This window comes from Equus asinus, chromosome 7 (assembly GCF_041296235.1).
Source record: "Equus asinus isolate D_3611 breed Donkey chromosome 7, EquAss-T2T_v2, whole genome shotgun sequence".
NCBI classification, from domain to species: Eukaryota; Metazoa; Chordata; class Mammalia; order Perissodactyla; family Equidae; genus Equus; species Equus asinus.
Window position 1 is genome coordinate 61767650 of NC_091796.1, and position 17895 is coordinate 61785544.

The following is a 17895-nucleotide window of genomic DNA, read 5'->3' on the forward strand; positions in this document are numbered from 1 at the left end:
CTGTGGGAAAAAAGAGAGAAAGAAAAAGAAACAATGAATCACATCCTACATTGATCTCAGGAAAGAAGCCCCTCTCTCTGCGTGATTGGGCAAGAACGGATCATGACCTATGGCAGTGTCTCTGCCCCCACACACAAATAAGAGTCTACAGCCCAGTAATGCCCCCTTATACGTGACTTTATGGTGTTGCCACACCTGTGGAGAGAATATGAGATAAGGGCAAAATAAAAGGTAGATTTAGTTAGAGTTCCAAAAGAAAGCTGTTTGCTTCTGCTTTAATAAGAGAGGCATTAGTCATTTAGAACAAGAAAAGCAGCAGAACACACAATACAACAGAGAGTGACCAAGAAATCCCTGGGCGCCTTGTCTCATGGACCCCTCAAGATGCCAGCGGGGGAGCAGGCACCTGCAGCATGTGGGTGGAGAAAATACAGGGCAAACCTTAAATTACATTTATCAGCTTTTGCATTCTAAAACATACTTATGAGAATGACAGATTTAAGGAAAGTTTTCCCTTCCAAAATTCGAAGAGGAAATCCAATGTAAATGTTAGTTTTGCCATCCCTCACTCTTGTTTGAAGCACATAGCTTACAAACATAATGATATTCCCCAAGATCGAAATAAATTAAAACCAATGGAGAAGGAAAAAGAGAGAAGGGAGACGAATTGAGACTTGTCCAACTGTGTTCCAGTAAATGTTGAATGAGACCAACATGCATCTGTGCTTGATGATTGATTAAAATCAATGCCAATCAGGACAGTGGGGAGGGGCAGTGGAGCAAACAAAGGCATGGGGCAGAAGTATCCACTCCAAACGCTTGTCCTGCTATGCTCTCATTTCCGTGTGATTGAAGAATGCCTCTCTTCCTGTCAACCAATAATTTTAGGGGTTTTCACAAATACAGATCTGAGATACAGATATAGTAATATCTCGTTTACTCAGCATCTGGAAAAAACAAGCATTTACCACATGTGGGAATTTTCCAGATGACTGAGTATAGCACTTTGAGTAGCAAAACTTAAAGAAAAAGAATCACCATTTTTGATTGGAGCCCTTGACAATTGATACGTCTTTTCCTGACTCCTTCCTGGGTATTTTGCTGATGATTCCCAAATTTATGTCTCCAATCCATACCTCTCCCCTGAACCCTAGGGCCTTTATCCAAGTGCCTACTCAGCAGACCCATTTGAAAATCTATTTATCATCTTAAAATTATCATGTTGATGTTCTCTCTTCTAAAACCTTCCTCTCTCAATAGATGACAACTTTATCCTTCCAGTTGCTCAAGTCAAACACATTGAAGTTATTCTAGATCTTTCTGTCTCTCTGTTTCTCTCTGTCTCTGTCCCTCTGTGTGTGTGTGTGCACGAGTGTGTCTCTCTCCACACCCAATCCATCAGCAATTTCTGATGGTGCTATAATTAAAATATCTCCACAATCAGATCACCTCCACCACTTCCACGCTGGTCAAGCCACCTCATCTGTTACTTGAAATATTGCAACAGATTCCTAACTTGTCTCCATACTTTTACTTTTGCCCCTATAGTCTATTCTTAACCCAGTAGTCAAAGTATCTCCTCTAAAATATAAGTTAGTATGTGTTTCTTCTCTACTTAAAATCTCCAATGGCTTCCCACCTCACTCAGAGAAAAAGCCAAAGTTCTTCTAATGGCCTAAAGCCTCATATGAGCCATCTCTAACATCAACATGACCTCAGCGTTCTCCCCTGCACCCACTGCATTCCACGGACATACCAGGCACACTTCTGCCTTTCCATGTGCTTTCTCTTCCCTCTGGAATACTTTCTCCTAAAATGTACCTACATGGCTATCTTCTTCACTTTCTACAGGTCTCTGCTTCAACATGATTTTCTCACCTTACAACAAATACCCTCCCAAATCTATTCTCCCTCACTGCTTTATTTTTCTCCATATATTTGTCATTATCTAACATAGTATGTATGTATGCATTTATGCATTCATCCATTCATTATCTTACGATGAGCTTAAAGGTCTCACCTACGAATAAATGAATAAATGTATGACATTAACCCTGGGATCTCAGCAGTATTTTGAATAACCGAGCTTGACATATAAATGACCTCTTGATAGAGTAGCATTATTCCACTTGGGAGGAAAGTGTGATATGCCTAATATCTTGTCAAAGGGTTCTCCGAGGAGCAAGAACCTCCAGAAATGATGTGGGAGCTCCCTCTTGGTCGCCTGGATAATGAGTTAGTGGGACCAGGGCTTCAGGAGGGAATAGCACTCTAGGTTGTCTTCCTGGGACCGATGAGTTCCATCCCTTATGGCAACTCCATGATGCCCAAGGTTTGCTGGTGCAGCTGGCTTTCTTAGACCACTCCTAGCATCAAAACCAGACAGGCAGGCACCAAAGGTGTCTTATTATTGTGCTCAAGATTTCCCCAAGAAGAGAGAGTACTATCAAGAGAGCAAGTTCTCTCCCAGAAAGGCATACCCACCACACGTGGCCAGCATGGAGGGGAATCTGAGGACCTTTAGCTTCTCTCCCCTTGCTTTCTTAATAAAGTCTCCTATTTAACCCATGCTCTTTGGGGGATCCCTAAGGCCACCCTCAAGTTCAAGAATTTGCTAGAAGGACTCACAGAATTCAGAAAAATCTGTTATACTCATGGTTATAGTTTATTACAGCAAAAGGACACAAGTCAAAATCAACAGATAGAAGGTGCATATGGCAGAATCCAGGAGAGACCAGGCACAACCTTCCCATTGTCCTCCCCTAATGGAGTTGTTTGGTGGTGCTTAATTCTCCCAGCAATGATATGTGACACATATGGAGTATTGCCACCCAGGGAAGTTCACATGAGCCTTGGTGTCCAGGGTTTTACTGGGAGTTGGTCACAGAGGCATGGAGCTCCCATGTGACTGACCTCAGCTCCTCAGTCTCCAGCCTCTCCAGAGGTCAGACTAATACTGGGTTGCTGAAGGCCACACCATAAACCACACTGTAGCATGGACTCTCTGGTGTAGCCCAGGTACACAAAGACACTCTTATCAGGCAGGTTTAGAGGTTTTTCCTCAAGAGCTGGTCAAAGGCCACACTTCTCTTGGAAATGTGCAGAATTTGAACACCCTAGGCCTGCTGAGTCAACCCTTCACTGCACACATGCTACGTGATTTTGTCAAATTCACCCTTGTCCTTTGCACAATAGGTGATGACTATGAGGGAACCAACCTCACGTGGCATAAAAAAGAACCTGTTCATTTTGATCTGTCAGAAAGAGAGTTACTTTCCCTCTTCTGCTGTAGAAAAGAGTCAGTTAAAAGGACATTTGAGTTAGTGGATTAATATAAAGAGCCTGCCAAGTTAATTTACAAACTGAGTTAACTCAATTTTCTATGGACAACATATTACATCGTCAGATGAACAATTAAAATGTTCTATAACAAACATATTATATACATTTCTGGGAGATAAACAGATTTCTCAATTATTTACAATAGATGTTTAATAATGATAATAAGAAAGTTTAAAGAATTAAAACATAAGGAAGACTTTTATCCTTCTTGGCTAGATTCTTTGTTTATACTACTTCTGTGATTTCCACAATGAAAATATTCCTTAACCTTCTCATATATCTTGGCCGAGGAGCATAATACCAGAACCATACTTTGAATTCTCAAAGTACTTATGGCAACAAAATTACTCATGAATCCTTATCAAACACAATTGTAACTTGCCCTCTTATAAGGAAGGTTAGTGAAAAACAAATTAAAGTCATTAATTTCTAATTTCCACAATGTAGATATCATCAATTTGAGGCTTTAACTAAAACAGTGGAGGCAGAGAAAGGAGCGATATTATTAAGAAGCAAAGAAACCAAAGGAAGAGCTATTTTGCAGTTTTATGTGTGCTCATTTCCAAAAGTTGCTTTTGAAAATTTATAGCAAAATTCATACGTGCATGTGGCTCATACGTGCATGTGCATGAGGAAGTGCTGTGAAGAAGGCATAAATTTCAGCTCTAAGTACCCAAATCCTATTATTGAATCAAATCCAATTAGCACTTTTTTTATGGAAAACAGATAATTAGAAATTCCTTCTCTCCAGAAACATAGGCGTTTTAAATCAATCAATCAACAAAGCCAAACAGAAATATTCCCTCTGAGCCTCCAATCCAGTAAAAAGTTAGAGATGGAGTCCAGACAATCTGGAGGTCTGCAAACTCAAGGCAAAACTAAATTAGACCTCTATGCTGCAGCAACGAGATATTAAAGCAGTCATACTGATCTTGACCCATTTCCTCATGCTTCTTGCTTTTCTCAGTAATCACAATGATTATAAGCTCAGATATCTATTTAGTGAGGCATTAGATAAGGGGAAGACAAAGCAAAAAAATAAAAAAAATACAGTCAGAATTTCAGAACTGAAAGAAGCTAAAAGTGAGTTCACCTTAAAGTAAGTTCAATCGCCTCACTTTACAGAAAACTGAGGCCCTGAGAGGCTGAGTCGTCCGTGCACACGGGTTCATTTTCTCGTGCATTCATTCAGTACGTCATTACTGAACAGCTTCCCTATGCTGGATGCAAAAGTAAAAGTCAGCAAAGAGTTCAAAGCCTAGCGGCAGAGCTCGTCAGGAAAATCAGGAGCGTCCAGGGAGCAGCTTAATCTAGAATTCGAGCGGCAGCCCTTTTCTGGTGGGCACACATGCTGCTAGCGCAGGTTTTCTCCAGTCGGCCTTATGACAGGAAACAGCTAGAGTGCTTGTCAGACCCACACATGCCAGCCCTGCCCTAGACCTCCTGAATCTGAAAGTCTTCCAAAGGAACCTGGGATTCTAAATTTTCCACAAGTGCCCAGATGAATTTAATCACGAGGCCCCAGCAGGGCTTCCATCCACCGGCCAGGTTCAGAGATCTCCCACCTTCGACTGCTCTCTTTCAGCTGGTAGCTCCGGGCCCCGTTGGCTTAGTCCCATATCTGACTGTTTAGGTAAGAGCCTACATCACTATTTCTCAGCTCAGAGTCACCGGCAGAATTATGTAGTGAGCTTAAAAAAAAAAAAAAGCAGCTCAGGCCTCACTCAAACCAACTATATTAGAATCTCTCAAATTGAAATTTAAGGCTTTCTTTTTCTGAAGTTCCACAGGGGCTTCTGATGAGCAGCCAGTGTTGAAGGCCATGCTAACCCACGGTCCTTCCAGAACGCTCAGGAGAGACCTTCGCCCACATGCGGTGGGAGAGGGGCTTGGGAGCACCTCTTGAACCCATGACACACGGTGCCACCATTATTGTAATGTGTCCTTCTCCCCCCATGTGCCTGCCCAAATCTTAGATTCAAGCAGGAAAAAAACTGCCACAAAGGTGTTATAAAGCAGACCACTCTGCAACAATGAGAGTCACAAATTTTCCATCAAGACAAAGCAAAACAAAGGAACCATTGGGTCGATAACCATTGTGTTAGATTGTGTATACCCCACACCATTTCAGTCACACCACACCTCTGCGCCTCCTGCAGCCCCGCCCCATGGCTTTGTGCTAGTTTAGGCATCGATTAAGGCAGTTGTCCGCAGAGGACTGCATCATGTTTAGCTGAGCCTTGTTTTCTTTGCCCAGGGACTTGGGAGCTCTTGGAGGGTGGGGAACTTGTCTCTCATCCTGTCCCCAACACTTGTAGTTTAGGATGCACAGATGCTCAGTAAGTCCTGTGCAATCAACACATGCAGCTCTCAGGCCAGAGCTTTTCCCACTACGCCACAGGGCCTCTTCTCGAATGCACGCACAGGGTGATGGGCATGACATTCAGGAGACAGAAGAACACACATTCCCCCAAGCGGCATGTCCTGGCACACTGACTTCTGAACTCAAGTCACTCAAGACCAAAGAATACGGGTGATTAGGTGATGTTCCATCAGCAGCTCTAGCCCATGCCATCAGGCCAATGGTCTTGTAGTTTTCACAACGTATGTTTCTCTCAAGAGTATCAGTAAATACTTTGACACTTTCAGAATGGACTTCCGTTCACCTTTTATTTTCTGTCCTATGCTGAAATAAGGAGTAAGTCTAGAAGCAGTGAGAAATAAGCTCTCTCCCTGCAAGTAGATTCCTTTGACACCACTAAAAAAAATCTGCATAGCAAGCTGCATGCTAAGGCCTTCAGCAATGCTTGCCTAATGACGCTCACAGACTCATGACCAGCCTTCTCTGCATCTCTTTTATTACTGTGCTGTCCCTTTTTTTTTTAATTAGTAATGCTTTGGATTCAACTGGACATACAACTTAAAAGGAACATTTAATAAAAAGTTCTTTTCTCAACAAGGTCAAGATCATTCCCATTATTGTTTATAATAGCTTTCATGTTCCTCTGAATTTTATTCCATTTTCTTAAAATATATGGAGAGGTTGTGTTTTGGTATTTTGGGATGAATTATAACTATATCAAGTATACTGGTACTTAGTTGCACATTTAATCATGGCTGGGTATTTGGTGTTTCTCAAGTATATCTTACACGGTATTGAAAATAACTCTGATGGAGTAAGAAGATAGAGCACGTGTGGATAGTTAAGTAGATACTGATGGAAATTGAGTAGTATCTTCATATTAGCTAAATCTAGCAGCTTGAATTTTTGCTTTTTTGTTTTTGTTTTTTTAAGACCATTTCCTGAACTCATCTTCTATTTTTCATCTTTTGTAACAGAATCTCAGGAACTCCATCAGGACAGACTCTCCATAGGGTATGGATATTACTGAGAAGAGGCACTGAAGCCCAGCCTTCAGGCCTCACTCAGCCCCGTGATCTCAGGTGTTGACACTTGCATGTGTCTTCCAGTGACGAAGCCCACAGTCCTTCAATCTTCCTCTGTTTTTAATGCATAGCTATAAAAATGCATATTTAGTTAGTACATGCTTTGAGGCATATGAAATGGAATTTTAAAATGCACTGATACATGACCAGAAGAAAAATGTTCCGTTTACTGGATCCCTGCCGTAACAGCAGCATCCTCTCTCGCCAGTGCCAGTGCGACGTCAGTGTGCGCACAGGTGCACAGTCCCGTGGTCGCTCTGTCTTCGGTTACTGCAGAAAGGCAGCCTATTAGCTAAGCCTGAGAATGGAGTACAATTCTTCTATTAACCATTTATTTAGCCAACAAACTAAGTAATGACGACATTTTTCTTTCTATTATGCGGGAGTTTTATGCATTTAGCAGTATTATTCCTTGAACAGATGTGTCTTTTCAAAGTCGTCATCCTTTCCTATGAACATAGGATTTCTTCTTAATTGTATGGTTTTAAGCTACAATTGCTTCAAAAGGAGTTTCTAAACACACCACTGAGATTGCTCTGAACTGAGAGCCAGGTGACATGAAAACCGCAGTGTCATCAAGAACGTGAGCAGCCAGCTCCCCACATCAAGCACCCAGTTAGCTCGTATTCTTTGGCTAAATAACTCCACAGTCAGTGCAGTCATCCTCAGAAGCCTTAGAAATACCTGGGAGTGATCTGAATGCGGCAGTATCAGAACTACAAAAGAGAAGCAAGAAGCATTTCGCAGTCAGTCAGCAGACTGTAGAATCTGACACTGAAGGTTGTATCAAATCCCCGCCACGTGAGGGTTTTGAATAACCAAGCACGCTAGCCAGTCCCCTGCACAACACTTCCCTTTATCAATAAAGGAGCATTCACGAAGAATCAATATCTAAAGCCCGTTGGGCACCTCCCAGTACTTCTATGATTTCCTCATGCTGAGCGTTAACAAAGAAAACCTTGCTACTACACTTTTGAGAGGCACCCATGGACGCTGGCAACCAAATGATACCACTTTTTTCTAATAAGAAGTATAATAAGCTCTTGGGTCACCTTCAAAATACGGTTCCGTTCTTTCCCCGGAATAGAGTTACTGTGGAATCAGGTGACTGAAAAAGTGAGGAGAGGAAATAAAAGGATGGCTCAGCAGTAAAAGCTGGCGCTGCTGCCCGAGCCTGCCTCTCTGCCCACAGCAAGGTCATGGAAACTCAGTGCGAGCCCAAGCGGCTGTCAGTAGCAGACACCAACAGGTGTGATCCTGGCACACATCGGTGTTTGTCTGACAGCTGCGTGTGCTCCCGCCAGAGCTCCAGCCAGTGATCTGCCTGGGTCTGCTCTGCAGAGGAAGACTCGCCCTACAGTTTCCCACTGAGTCATGAGGTCAAGGAAGAATCCCACTGATGTCTTTAAATAGTCTTGGCTCCAGCAAGCTAATGTGTGTGATGCTACTGGAGTGTGCCTGTGTGTGCCTGGCAGGGATATGCGGGGCTCCGCTTGCTGCTGGAGACGGAATTTAGAGGGGACTTCTTCAGCTGCCTCCCAGTGATGCTGGTAAGACCTGTTGGCAACGACTCCAAAGAAGAGCTCACGCACAAACGTGCTAAGGGAACTATGGTATCTGACGATAACAGCGGGAATTGTTGCCCCCTTTTGTGGATGGGAAAATTGACTTTAGAGTCTGCTAGGTAAATCACTTGTCCCCATGAATAAGCTATATGGACCCCCTTTGAGCAGCTCTTGAAAGAAGTCAGACGGCAGCTCTACACTACAATTGCCTGAGCTCAGAACCTGAGAACGAGCTACCGACCACCCCAGCACTTTGCTGCTCTTTTCCAAATGGCGTGAAGTGGGGAGGAGGAATTAGGATAAGATGCCCACAGTGGACGGAGGGTCTGGCTGATTCAGCCCACCGTGTTCTTTGGTGACTAAGACTTTGGGGCTCAGTCTAGTCTGCCCACCCACGTTATCCATGCTTCAGCCCCTTGCTTACATTTCTCTTTAGCAGGGCTCACATTTGCCACATATTTTAGAAACCCACACGAGTCTGTCTCTTTCACCAAAGTGTGAGCTCCTTGGTAGAAGAAGCAGGGTGTTATTCCTCTTGAAGTCCCAGCCCAGTGTCTAGGCTAAAGAAGGTGCTAATAAATATAAGTTTAACTGAATTAAACTAAACATGAAAAAGTTAGACAAGCCTTGGCAGCAAATCTAAATCCTAGGTCTTGATATTGTTTGCTATGTTCTGTAGACAAATGAGCCAAGAAACCTGGGCACTTGGCTCTCCATTATCTGAAGGTACTGTACTTTCTTCAGTGCCACATTTTCATCCTAAATCTTCAACTCCAAATGAATAGCAATGTCTTAGGGATTCTTGGCAGCCATGACAGCAGTAAGATCCAATGACCCTTGTGACAGGAACTCTGTAATTGCTTGTCCTGATGTTCGTGTTTAACAGCTGTGTACTTTTAAAATTAAAAACAAAACAAACTTAATATTTGCACAGGCCCTTTTGTCCAAAGAGCTTTTAAATGTCACTCAACTCATTTTTTAAATGTCCCTATGTGAAAGCCAAGTGGCAAATACTACCTTCCTCTTAATGGGAAAAGGGTAATTACTTGTTTTCTGTGGCTTATCTATGCCTTACCTCCTCTTTCCTGCCTTTTCACCATTTTCCCCCCAATTATTAGCTCATCTCTGAGAGGGCAAATCTAGAAAGGGAGGAGAAGTGAAGTTAGAATCGGATAACGTAACCACTGGCCGGCATCTCTAGAAAAGCTCAGGGATGTGCCTATGGATGCAAGAGGACTGGGAAAGAAGGTAGACACTGACATTAAAATTGATTTGTATTTATTATCTGAAAGCCATCATGCTACCCCCATCATTCACCACCAGACGTGAACAAAAGCAGCTCGATTCTTACTCTATAGACATTTTAGAGACAATGTTCCTCTGACTGTTTCCCCAGAACCTGAGGGGAAAGCTCTGTCTGATTTGGTCATCGCCGGCAGGGCAGGGCCCCAGCTGGCTCTTTGGTCCCAGGTAACACTTACCAAGGCTGATGGAGGAGTGTGTCTCGCTGTTACCTGGCTGCAGGCTGCCGATTCGAGGGTTGAAACCAGACGGTGTCAGTGCCTCACATCGCACTTGGCTCACACCACATGCTTAGCAAATATCTGACTTTCGGATTGCATTGAATTAGACCTGCTGTCCACTATTCCAAGGGCTGAATCCCACTACTCCTCAGAAGAATCAGAGCAATTATTTCTCTTCGGAGAAAACCAAAGGCCTGCTTCAATTTATGTTTAGAATGAGATGAACATAATATTTTGGGGCTTATTAGGAACCTATAGAGTTCAAAGCAAACACTTCCCTACAACAGGTGTTCAATACGATTTAGCAAATGGTAACACAAGCACTGAGCCACGCAAACAGTAAGGGGAGAAAGTTTAGACTACACAAGTACCCAGCTGACAAGTCTCCATGCACTGGCTCCAGTCCACGCTTCCTGGGCCGCATCAGTTGTGCTTTTTATCCTTCAGGTAGCTGAAGAGCATCTCCAGGCCCCCCTCCACCAGCTCTGGCAGAGGCTTGGAAAGAGGGTTATGGGAAATATGGAGCCCCTTGTCCATGGGGTTCCAAGCAATCCTCGCCAGTCGACACAGCAGGTAGAGTTCGTCCGGGAGGGTCTGGATGTCATTGTTGTTCAAGTTCAGCAGCTCCAGGCTCGTGAGCAGGCAGAGAGACCGCGGGAAGGAGTGGATATTGTTTCTCTCCGCGATGAAGATCTGCAGGCTGACCAGACACTGGATGCTCTCAGCGATGTTTTCCAGGCGGTTAGAGCCCACGTGCAAAAAATCCAGCTCCTTCAGTGAAAACACACAGATGGGGATGTGAGCAAAATAGTTGTTGCTGATGTTGAGCTTCCTCAGTCTGGGGAGGTCGGCGAAGCTGGCAGGAAGCTGGGAAAGGCAGTTGTGCGACAGGCTCAGGACCTCCAGGTTTTTGCAGGCGCTCAGCTCGGCCGGCATCTCGGTCAGGCAGTTCATGTTGACGAACAGCACCTTCAGGCTCTTGAGGAGGCTGATTTCTCGGGGCAGACTCTTTAGGCGGTTCCCGCACAGGTTCAGGACCACGAGCCGAGTCAGCTTCCCCACCTCGGGCGGGAGAACCCTGAGCTGGTTGTGAGACAGATTGAGTTTCTGGACCTCAGACAAGCCCCACAGAAAGTCGGGGATGTCTGTCATTCCCTTGGTGACCAGGCTGAAGCTGACGTGGCGCATGCCCCGCTTCAGCAGAGACCGTGGGTCCTTTCCGGAGAGCAGGGCATCGTCCCACGGCGAGAATTTCTGCCTCCCGGCCAGCAGCACCATCCCCTTGGGGCCCTTGTCCTGGGAGTGGGCACTTGACTGCCGCGCCCCCATTCTCCCTCCTTTGCACCCTCTCTCCGCCGCCGCCCGAAGGCTGGGGTCCTGTCGCACCCCAGCTGCTAAGCGGCCGGCGCAGGCAGGCAGCGAGAGCGGCGGCGAGGACAGAGTGCGGCGGCGGACGCGGGGGAGCTTCGGCGGTTTCTCTCTGAGCAGCCGGGCTGTAACGGTATACTGTCCCTGGGGCTGCAGAACTGAACCACTCCATTCCCTCTGAACGCCACCAGGCAGCTGTCACTGTCACTCTGCCCGGGTTTATTGGCCTGTATGTGCAAGCGGGTCACAGGGAGGCGGCAGCTAACTTTCCCCGCTCAGCTTTTCTTGGGTATCACAGCTGAGCAGGGTGGTTAGCAAGCCCGTCTCCCAAAAGAGGTAAAGTGGAAAAATTAAGCAGGCCCGCCAGCGCCAGGCCGTGGGCACGGTCTCGGGAGCGCGCCCGGACGCCAGGGGGACGGCTGAACGCCAGCCACAGAGTTAGGCTTCAAAAGCTGAAGACCGTCAGACGGCAGCAAACGCACCCATTTCAAACTTCGGTGAATTGTGCAGTCATGAAAAAGAAACAAGGAGCCTGGACACCTGGAATCCTCCGGCGGAAGGTTCCCCACGGTACCGGTCAGAGGGGACTCGCGAGGAGGGAGTGAAGGAGGGGCTGGACCCCCGCTGCCCTTTCTCCCAGAGCAGCTCCGGGATCAGAGTGTGCTGTGAGCTTCTGGGGTCAGCTTGGGGCACCTTAAATGTCTGACCGACCCCTCGGTGTTTGCCTTAGTAGGATGAGCACCGGGTGCCCGCTGTCCCGGAAGAATGTCGCTGGTATGGACCGATGTCTCTCTCTCGAATTAAAAATGTTCACTTACACTCTAAGTATGTAGAGTCAGTTATGAGTGTTATGGGCTGCATTGTGTCCCCTCAAATTTCAAATGTTGAAGTCCTAACCCCCAGTACCCAGAATGTGGCTGTATTTGGAAATAGGGCCACGTGAAGACACCGGGAGGAGCCAAGGACAGAGGCCTCGCAAGCAACCGATCGTGCGGACACCTTGCTCCCGGCCTTGTAGCCTCCAGAACCTGTATTTAGGGCACCCAGCCTGTCACGCTGTGTTAGGGTGGCCTTAGCAAACTAATACAGTTGGGAGGAGGCAGACACATTTGCATACCCGAAAAATCCTAAAAATATGTCGTGATTAAGGGGAGAAGAGACATCAAGGTTGATGACAGGGTTCTGAGAGGAGGGCTGCAGGCTGTAGAGGCTGCTCCCCTGGAAGCACATGGCTCTTGCTGGCAGCAGCCCCTGCATAGCCCTTGGCACAGAAGCTCTGTCCTGGAGAGCAATCACAGAGCTGTGATCACCAAGCCAGGAGCTCAGCTGGGCTCAGGCTGGGCGATCCCGGAATCTGCAGGTCCACCCACGGAGGGGCCAGGGCCTGGGTGAGAGGAGCAGCGGGAGGTGTAAATCAAACAATGCCAGCCCATTTCAGCTCCACGTGGCATTTGAGAGAGATGTGCTCCCTGTGACTGAGTAGCCCCTGGCGTTCTCAGACAGAGGTTGACACTTTGGACATTTTAGTAATGGGATGCTTCAGTGTTCTAGCTGTTTATTAAGGGGAAAAAAAGTAATGTAGCTAAATCTGTATCCTAAGTTTTTGAAGCAGACTATGCCTTACACATGTAAATTTCATATGACAATGGAGTTCTGCTGTTAAAAAAAAAGTGAGCTATGCTCCTCTTTCCCTCTTCCCTTCCATGAGCGTGATAAATGATGTTAGAGTTCCTGAAATGTGGGGAATAGCAGGAGCTGGGGTGGTTTGAGCAGGAGTCGACAGCTTTCTTCTTTGTGGCAATTCTCCTTTTCCCTTAATACATCTTTTTCCAATAAATACTTTTTTTGAGCAGTTAATAGCCAACACTTATTGAATGCTTACTAAGTGAAAGGCATCGCACTTTACATGCAGGATGGGTGATAAAATGATCTCTACTTTACAGATGAGGAAAGGAAGATAGTGAGAGGTCAAGTTACTTATTACGCAAGATCAAATCACTTGCCCAAGGTCAAGTACCTAGTCAATGGCAGAACCAGAATTCAAACCCAGCCCGTCCAACTCCACAGCCCAGGCTGGGAGCTACAAGAAGACTCTGGACTTAGCCCTGTAGAAAGATGGAATAACTGTGGCTAGGATATGGTTTTTTCTTTTCAAATTGCTAGAGGTAAGGCTTGAGGGAACATAGGTAAAGAAATTACTAAGTAACTACCTGCATAGATATAACTACATAATTAAGCATTAACCCTGCTTATACTACCCCCAAACAACTAAGAAAAGCAAAAGTTAAAACATCATTCCAGAAGAGTTTGGTGTAATGGATTTAATCCCCTCCAAAAATAGTTCAGTTCTTCTGTCGTGAGGTTCTCATATCAAATGGCTGAGCTGTGTGAATAGCTGACTTTGTTTCTTCTAACGGTTTGAAACATAGATGCTGACTGCTTGCTTAACCACGGTTGTCGGGTCAGAGCGCGATCACCTAGAGGCTGGTCAGCGCCTCTAGGCCTGCGTCTTCGCAAATGAAATAGGTCATGTGAGGGGAAGATTTCCCAGAGCCCCTCCCCCCTTCTTCATGGTGGACTCTCGCTGCAAATGAGACCACTGCAGGGAAGTGAAGGCAGGCTTAACGTCTTTTCTAAGGCATGCAAAATCCAAGGCGGCTTTTATTTTCCTTCCATTCACATTGATCCCCAGGGAATTAGCAATGGCCGGGATGCTGCTGGCTTGAGGATGCGCTACGGAGGCCACACATCCGGCTTTGCCACGAGACACTTCTGAGGCTCTCCGAATGGATTTCAGTTTGGATTAAGCCTCAGAACAATAGATTGCTGGACAGGTTTTTGAGATTCCAGGGCGTGGTGAGTAATGTGATTGCCTTCAAATCCTAAGGAAGTCATAGAATAATCGGAATGTATTCAGTATGCTCAATGTATTTCCTGCACTTCTGTGTAATCCAATTGTTTATTTTCCAACATATGAAAATCCACATTTATTCATACTGAATTCATACAATAACTATTGAAAACAATTCTTTTTATTCTTGCTGTGGCTTTTCAGCTTAGGACTATATATTATGTCTGTTAATTTTGAATGAAAGAAATGTGTATGTTTAAATAGTTTATTAAAATAACCATTTTACTAATTTAAAATTTTAAAAATAGAAAATGTAGGCAAGTATGAAGAGAGACAACCCAATTAATGTTTTGCATATGTAAATCTAGGTCTTGTTCCTGTGCATATCTACTTCAATGTGTTTTCTTTTACTGAAGAAAAATTTTTTTATGTGTCTTAGCCCAGGTTTCCTCAAAAGTACAGCTTGAGGCAAAAGCTATGGGATGAATGTTTGATTGAGGAGTACTATCCAGGCCCGCGAAAATCAGGGGGCCTGGGAAGTCACGGGAGGAAGGAGAGCAAATGGGAGCCGTGCCTTCCGAGCTGGCCGCGACCCTGCATCCGGCACAGCCTGGTGCTGGGCTTGCAGACACCCGCGGAGAGGCTGCGTTAAACCAGCACGTCTCAGAACAGTCCAGGGTTAAGCATCTGCAACATGCATGCAATGGGGAGCCCAAAGTACAGAACAAAATTCCCTAATTTGTGGTTATGATGGGACATAAGCCATAGTACAGTGAGGGTACATGGTAAGACCCCGCTAACTGACAGCTGTTCCGTAAGTGACAGCTGTTATACTATCATACTCACATACCCCCCCCCCAACACACATGCCCCTGGATTCATTTACTGAACTTTCTCGGTACATTTGATTTTTACTTTGTCCTTGTTCACGAACTTTATACTCTCTTCAAGGCCAATCAAACCTGTGTCCATGAAGCATCTCTCATTTATCTTTCACTCACATTATATTTGCAGAGTATTTACTTAGTTTCAGAAGCTGTTTTAGACATTGTTATACGGTCTATCTGATGCTCCTAAGACTTGTGAGGTCCATATTGTTAACTGCGTGTTAAATATGATGAAGTTAAGCTTCAGTGGGGTTAACTGATGCTCCAAGTTACAAAACTGGTTAGTATAAGAGTTAAGACCAACACTTGTCTTCTGATCTAAATCCTGTTCTCTTTTTACCATGCGAAGATGTGGCCTCCCTCGGCAGTTTTTTCTCAGTACAGTGGTTATTATTACTCTCACTGGAGCATGCCCCAGCCTTCCGGCTTGTAGCCACCACAGTGAGAGGGAGCACAGCCTGGTGCTCAATATTATGAGCCCAATTAACATGGCTGAGAGCCTTGGATTTTAATCCTGAGTTTATTACCGAAAGGCCATGTGACCTTGGGCAAGTTACTTAGCTTGTCTGTAATTTCCATTTCTTCATATGTAAAATGGAGATGATAGTACCTTGTAAGGCTGCCATGGGAATTAAATGACTTAATACATAAAAATGCTTAGAACACGTCTCCACACGTAGTCAGTGAATGGATACCTGACAGGTCACAGGAAAGACGGCCAAGTGCACTGCCGTCTCCAGGGGCACGCGAGAGAGGACCTTGTCCAGTACGGGTGAGCCTGGCCCTTTCGTCTCCTGAAGCCTCCCTCTCAACCAGCCAGCCATCAGCTCTTCCCAGGGAAACGTGCGTTCCCCGAAAGTGAGAGGTTCAGGCGCAGGTTCTCAGGCCGATCTAAACGGAGCTGCTTTTCTCTGTGAGGCAAGCTCCTCTTCTGAAACCCTTCATCCTGGGGTTTGATCGCTGTCTCCCTCTGTTCATTCAGCTCACATTTGCTGTCCGCTCAATTAGATTCAGCCTCTTGTCTCCCCTAGAGCCCTGGAACAGTTCTGAGGACGAAGTAGGCACTCAATAAATGCTTACTGAAATGCACAAACACTTGGGGCCTAATGGAAGTTTGCTGGGAGAAAAGAACAATGCAGAAGGCACTTGGCTACCCTGTTTCTTTTTGATTGCTTCACTGTCACTGTATTTTGACCTGCTTAATGCATCCCTGCAGAGGACTCTACCCACACCCCGTGTGCAAGAGCTGGTCACTGGACTCCTGATTCAACCTCCGTTGCAGCAACTCCTTGGACAAAGCTTTGCCAGACAAGCCAAGTCTATTCCATCTTTCGGAGGAAGCCTCAGCACCTTCTCGAGGAAGGTCCTGGTCCTGCTGTCCTGCAGGCTGCCTGGCACTGAGTGAGCGAGGCTCAGCCCCTCTCCATCCTCGCCTGTAAGTGGGATAATTGGGCTTCCTCCTCACAAGCCTGTTGTGAGGATCAAATGGGGTGATGTAAGGACAGCAAGTAGCACAGCACCTCCTGCAAAAGGGCCCCTAGTGCCATTCAAGAGTCCACTGTAATCCATCCTCGGCATCGTGGCCAGAATGTTCTAGAAGTCTATTCCTACCAACCCGCTGCATAAGCTGTCCTTGCAGGCCATGGTCACACACTTGCCCACATCGCAGTCTCACATCCCACCATTTACCGTCTAACACACACACACACACACACACACACACACACACTTGACCTTCCAGCAACACTGAGGTAGTAACCTCAGTGACTCCCTGCACACCCCTTGTGTTTTCAGGATGCTGTCTCTTTGTTCATGCTGGTCCCTTGATTGCACGCTAGCACCACTCATGTTTCTCGCAAGATACAGTGTCACCTCCTAAGAAAGCCTTCCCTGACCACCCCACCTCACTCTGGGGCTGCCTGGGCATCCTTCCTTGCCTTCTGGAGCATCCTGGACTCTCCTTTCTCACACACAGTGCTCATCCCTCCTAACAGCAGCAGTTCTCAACTGCGGCAACTTTGCCCCTCAGGGGACACTTGGAAATGTCTGGGGACATGTTTGATCAACTAAGGGGATGGTGGTGCTGCTACGGGCATCTAGCAGGTAGAGGCCAGGGATGCTGCTAACATCCTGCGGTGCACAGGACAGCCCCCCAACAGAGAGTTGTGGGCACCAAATCTCAACAATGCCAAGGTTGAGAAACCCTTACATGAGGGTGATCAGCTTTTGTATCTCCCCTCTTAGACCATATACACTTGTTAAAGCTGGAGCTGAATCTATTCATCACTGTTTGTTCCCCTTGAGCAGGATATCAGCCAATATGTGATGCCCATTCAATGAGCCTAGCTCCTCCCCCACTAAATCCTGTTATTTGTGAATCAAGCCCACTCTACTTTAGGAGGGTTACTGCCCCTCTACTACTCTGTGACCCACGTGACCAGAAACATAAATAAAACCTGTGTTGTGTGTCAAGTGGTATCAAACTTCTATTTATGCAGAATCACACTGCTGACATTAACCATTCAGGAAAAGAGAGAGCACAGCAAGGCCATTTCACTCTCTGGGATCTGAACATCAGTAGCTCCAGCCTGTCAGAGAAACCAAGCCCCAGTACAACTCTAAGAAAACACTGAGTCTATCTTCCTAGCAGCTGCATCTCATCAAACCATCTCAACAAATTAAAATCGAGCTTTTAAAAAGGTTGCTGCCAGAAAGAGATCCACTTTGTTATTATACACCTTTTCCTCTCAGGAAATCCCTCTGTTGGGCTAACTCTAGCTCTGTCCGCTTCCATTTTCCCTGCATCTTCCTGTTTGTCCTCATGGAGCTGCGTAACCAGCAAATGCTTTTATAGTCCTGCTCATCTGGGCCTGATCATCAAAGCACGCTTCATGTTTAACAGCAGCAAACAA

The 17895-nt window shown here is 45.8% G+C and overlaps 1 protein-coding gene across 10 annotated transcripts in view; it reads right to left on the reverse strand.

Moving 5' to 3' along the window:
• LRRC30 (leucine rich repeat containing 30) overlaps positions 1-17464 on the reverse strand; it is a 47250-nt gene extending 29786 nt beyond the window's left edge. For 6 of the 10 annotated variants that reach the window (XR_011504568.1, XR_011504570.1, XR_011504565.1 and 3 more), the window contains exon 1: positions 9836-17464. Coding sequence is in view for 1 of the 10 variants with exons in the window: in XM_070513581.1 (XP_070369682.1) it covers positions 10301-11206 (906 nt within the window). In the remaining 9 variants the exon portion in view is untranslated. The other 4 variants (XR_011504571.1, XR_011504572.1, XR_011504573.1 and 1 more) reach the window with 4 other exon arrangements.
• Positions 17465-17895: the final 431 nt, after the last annotated feature.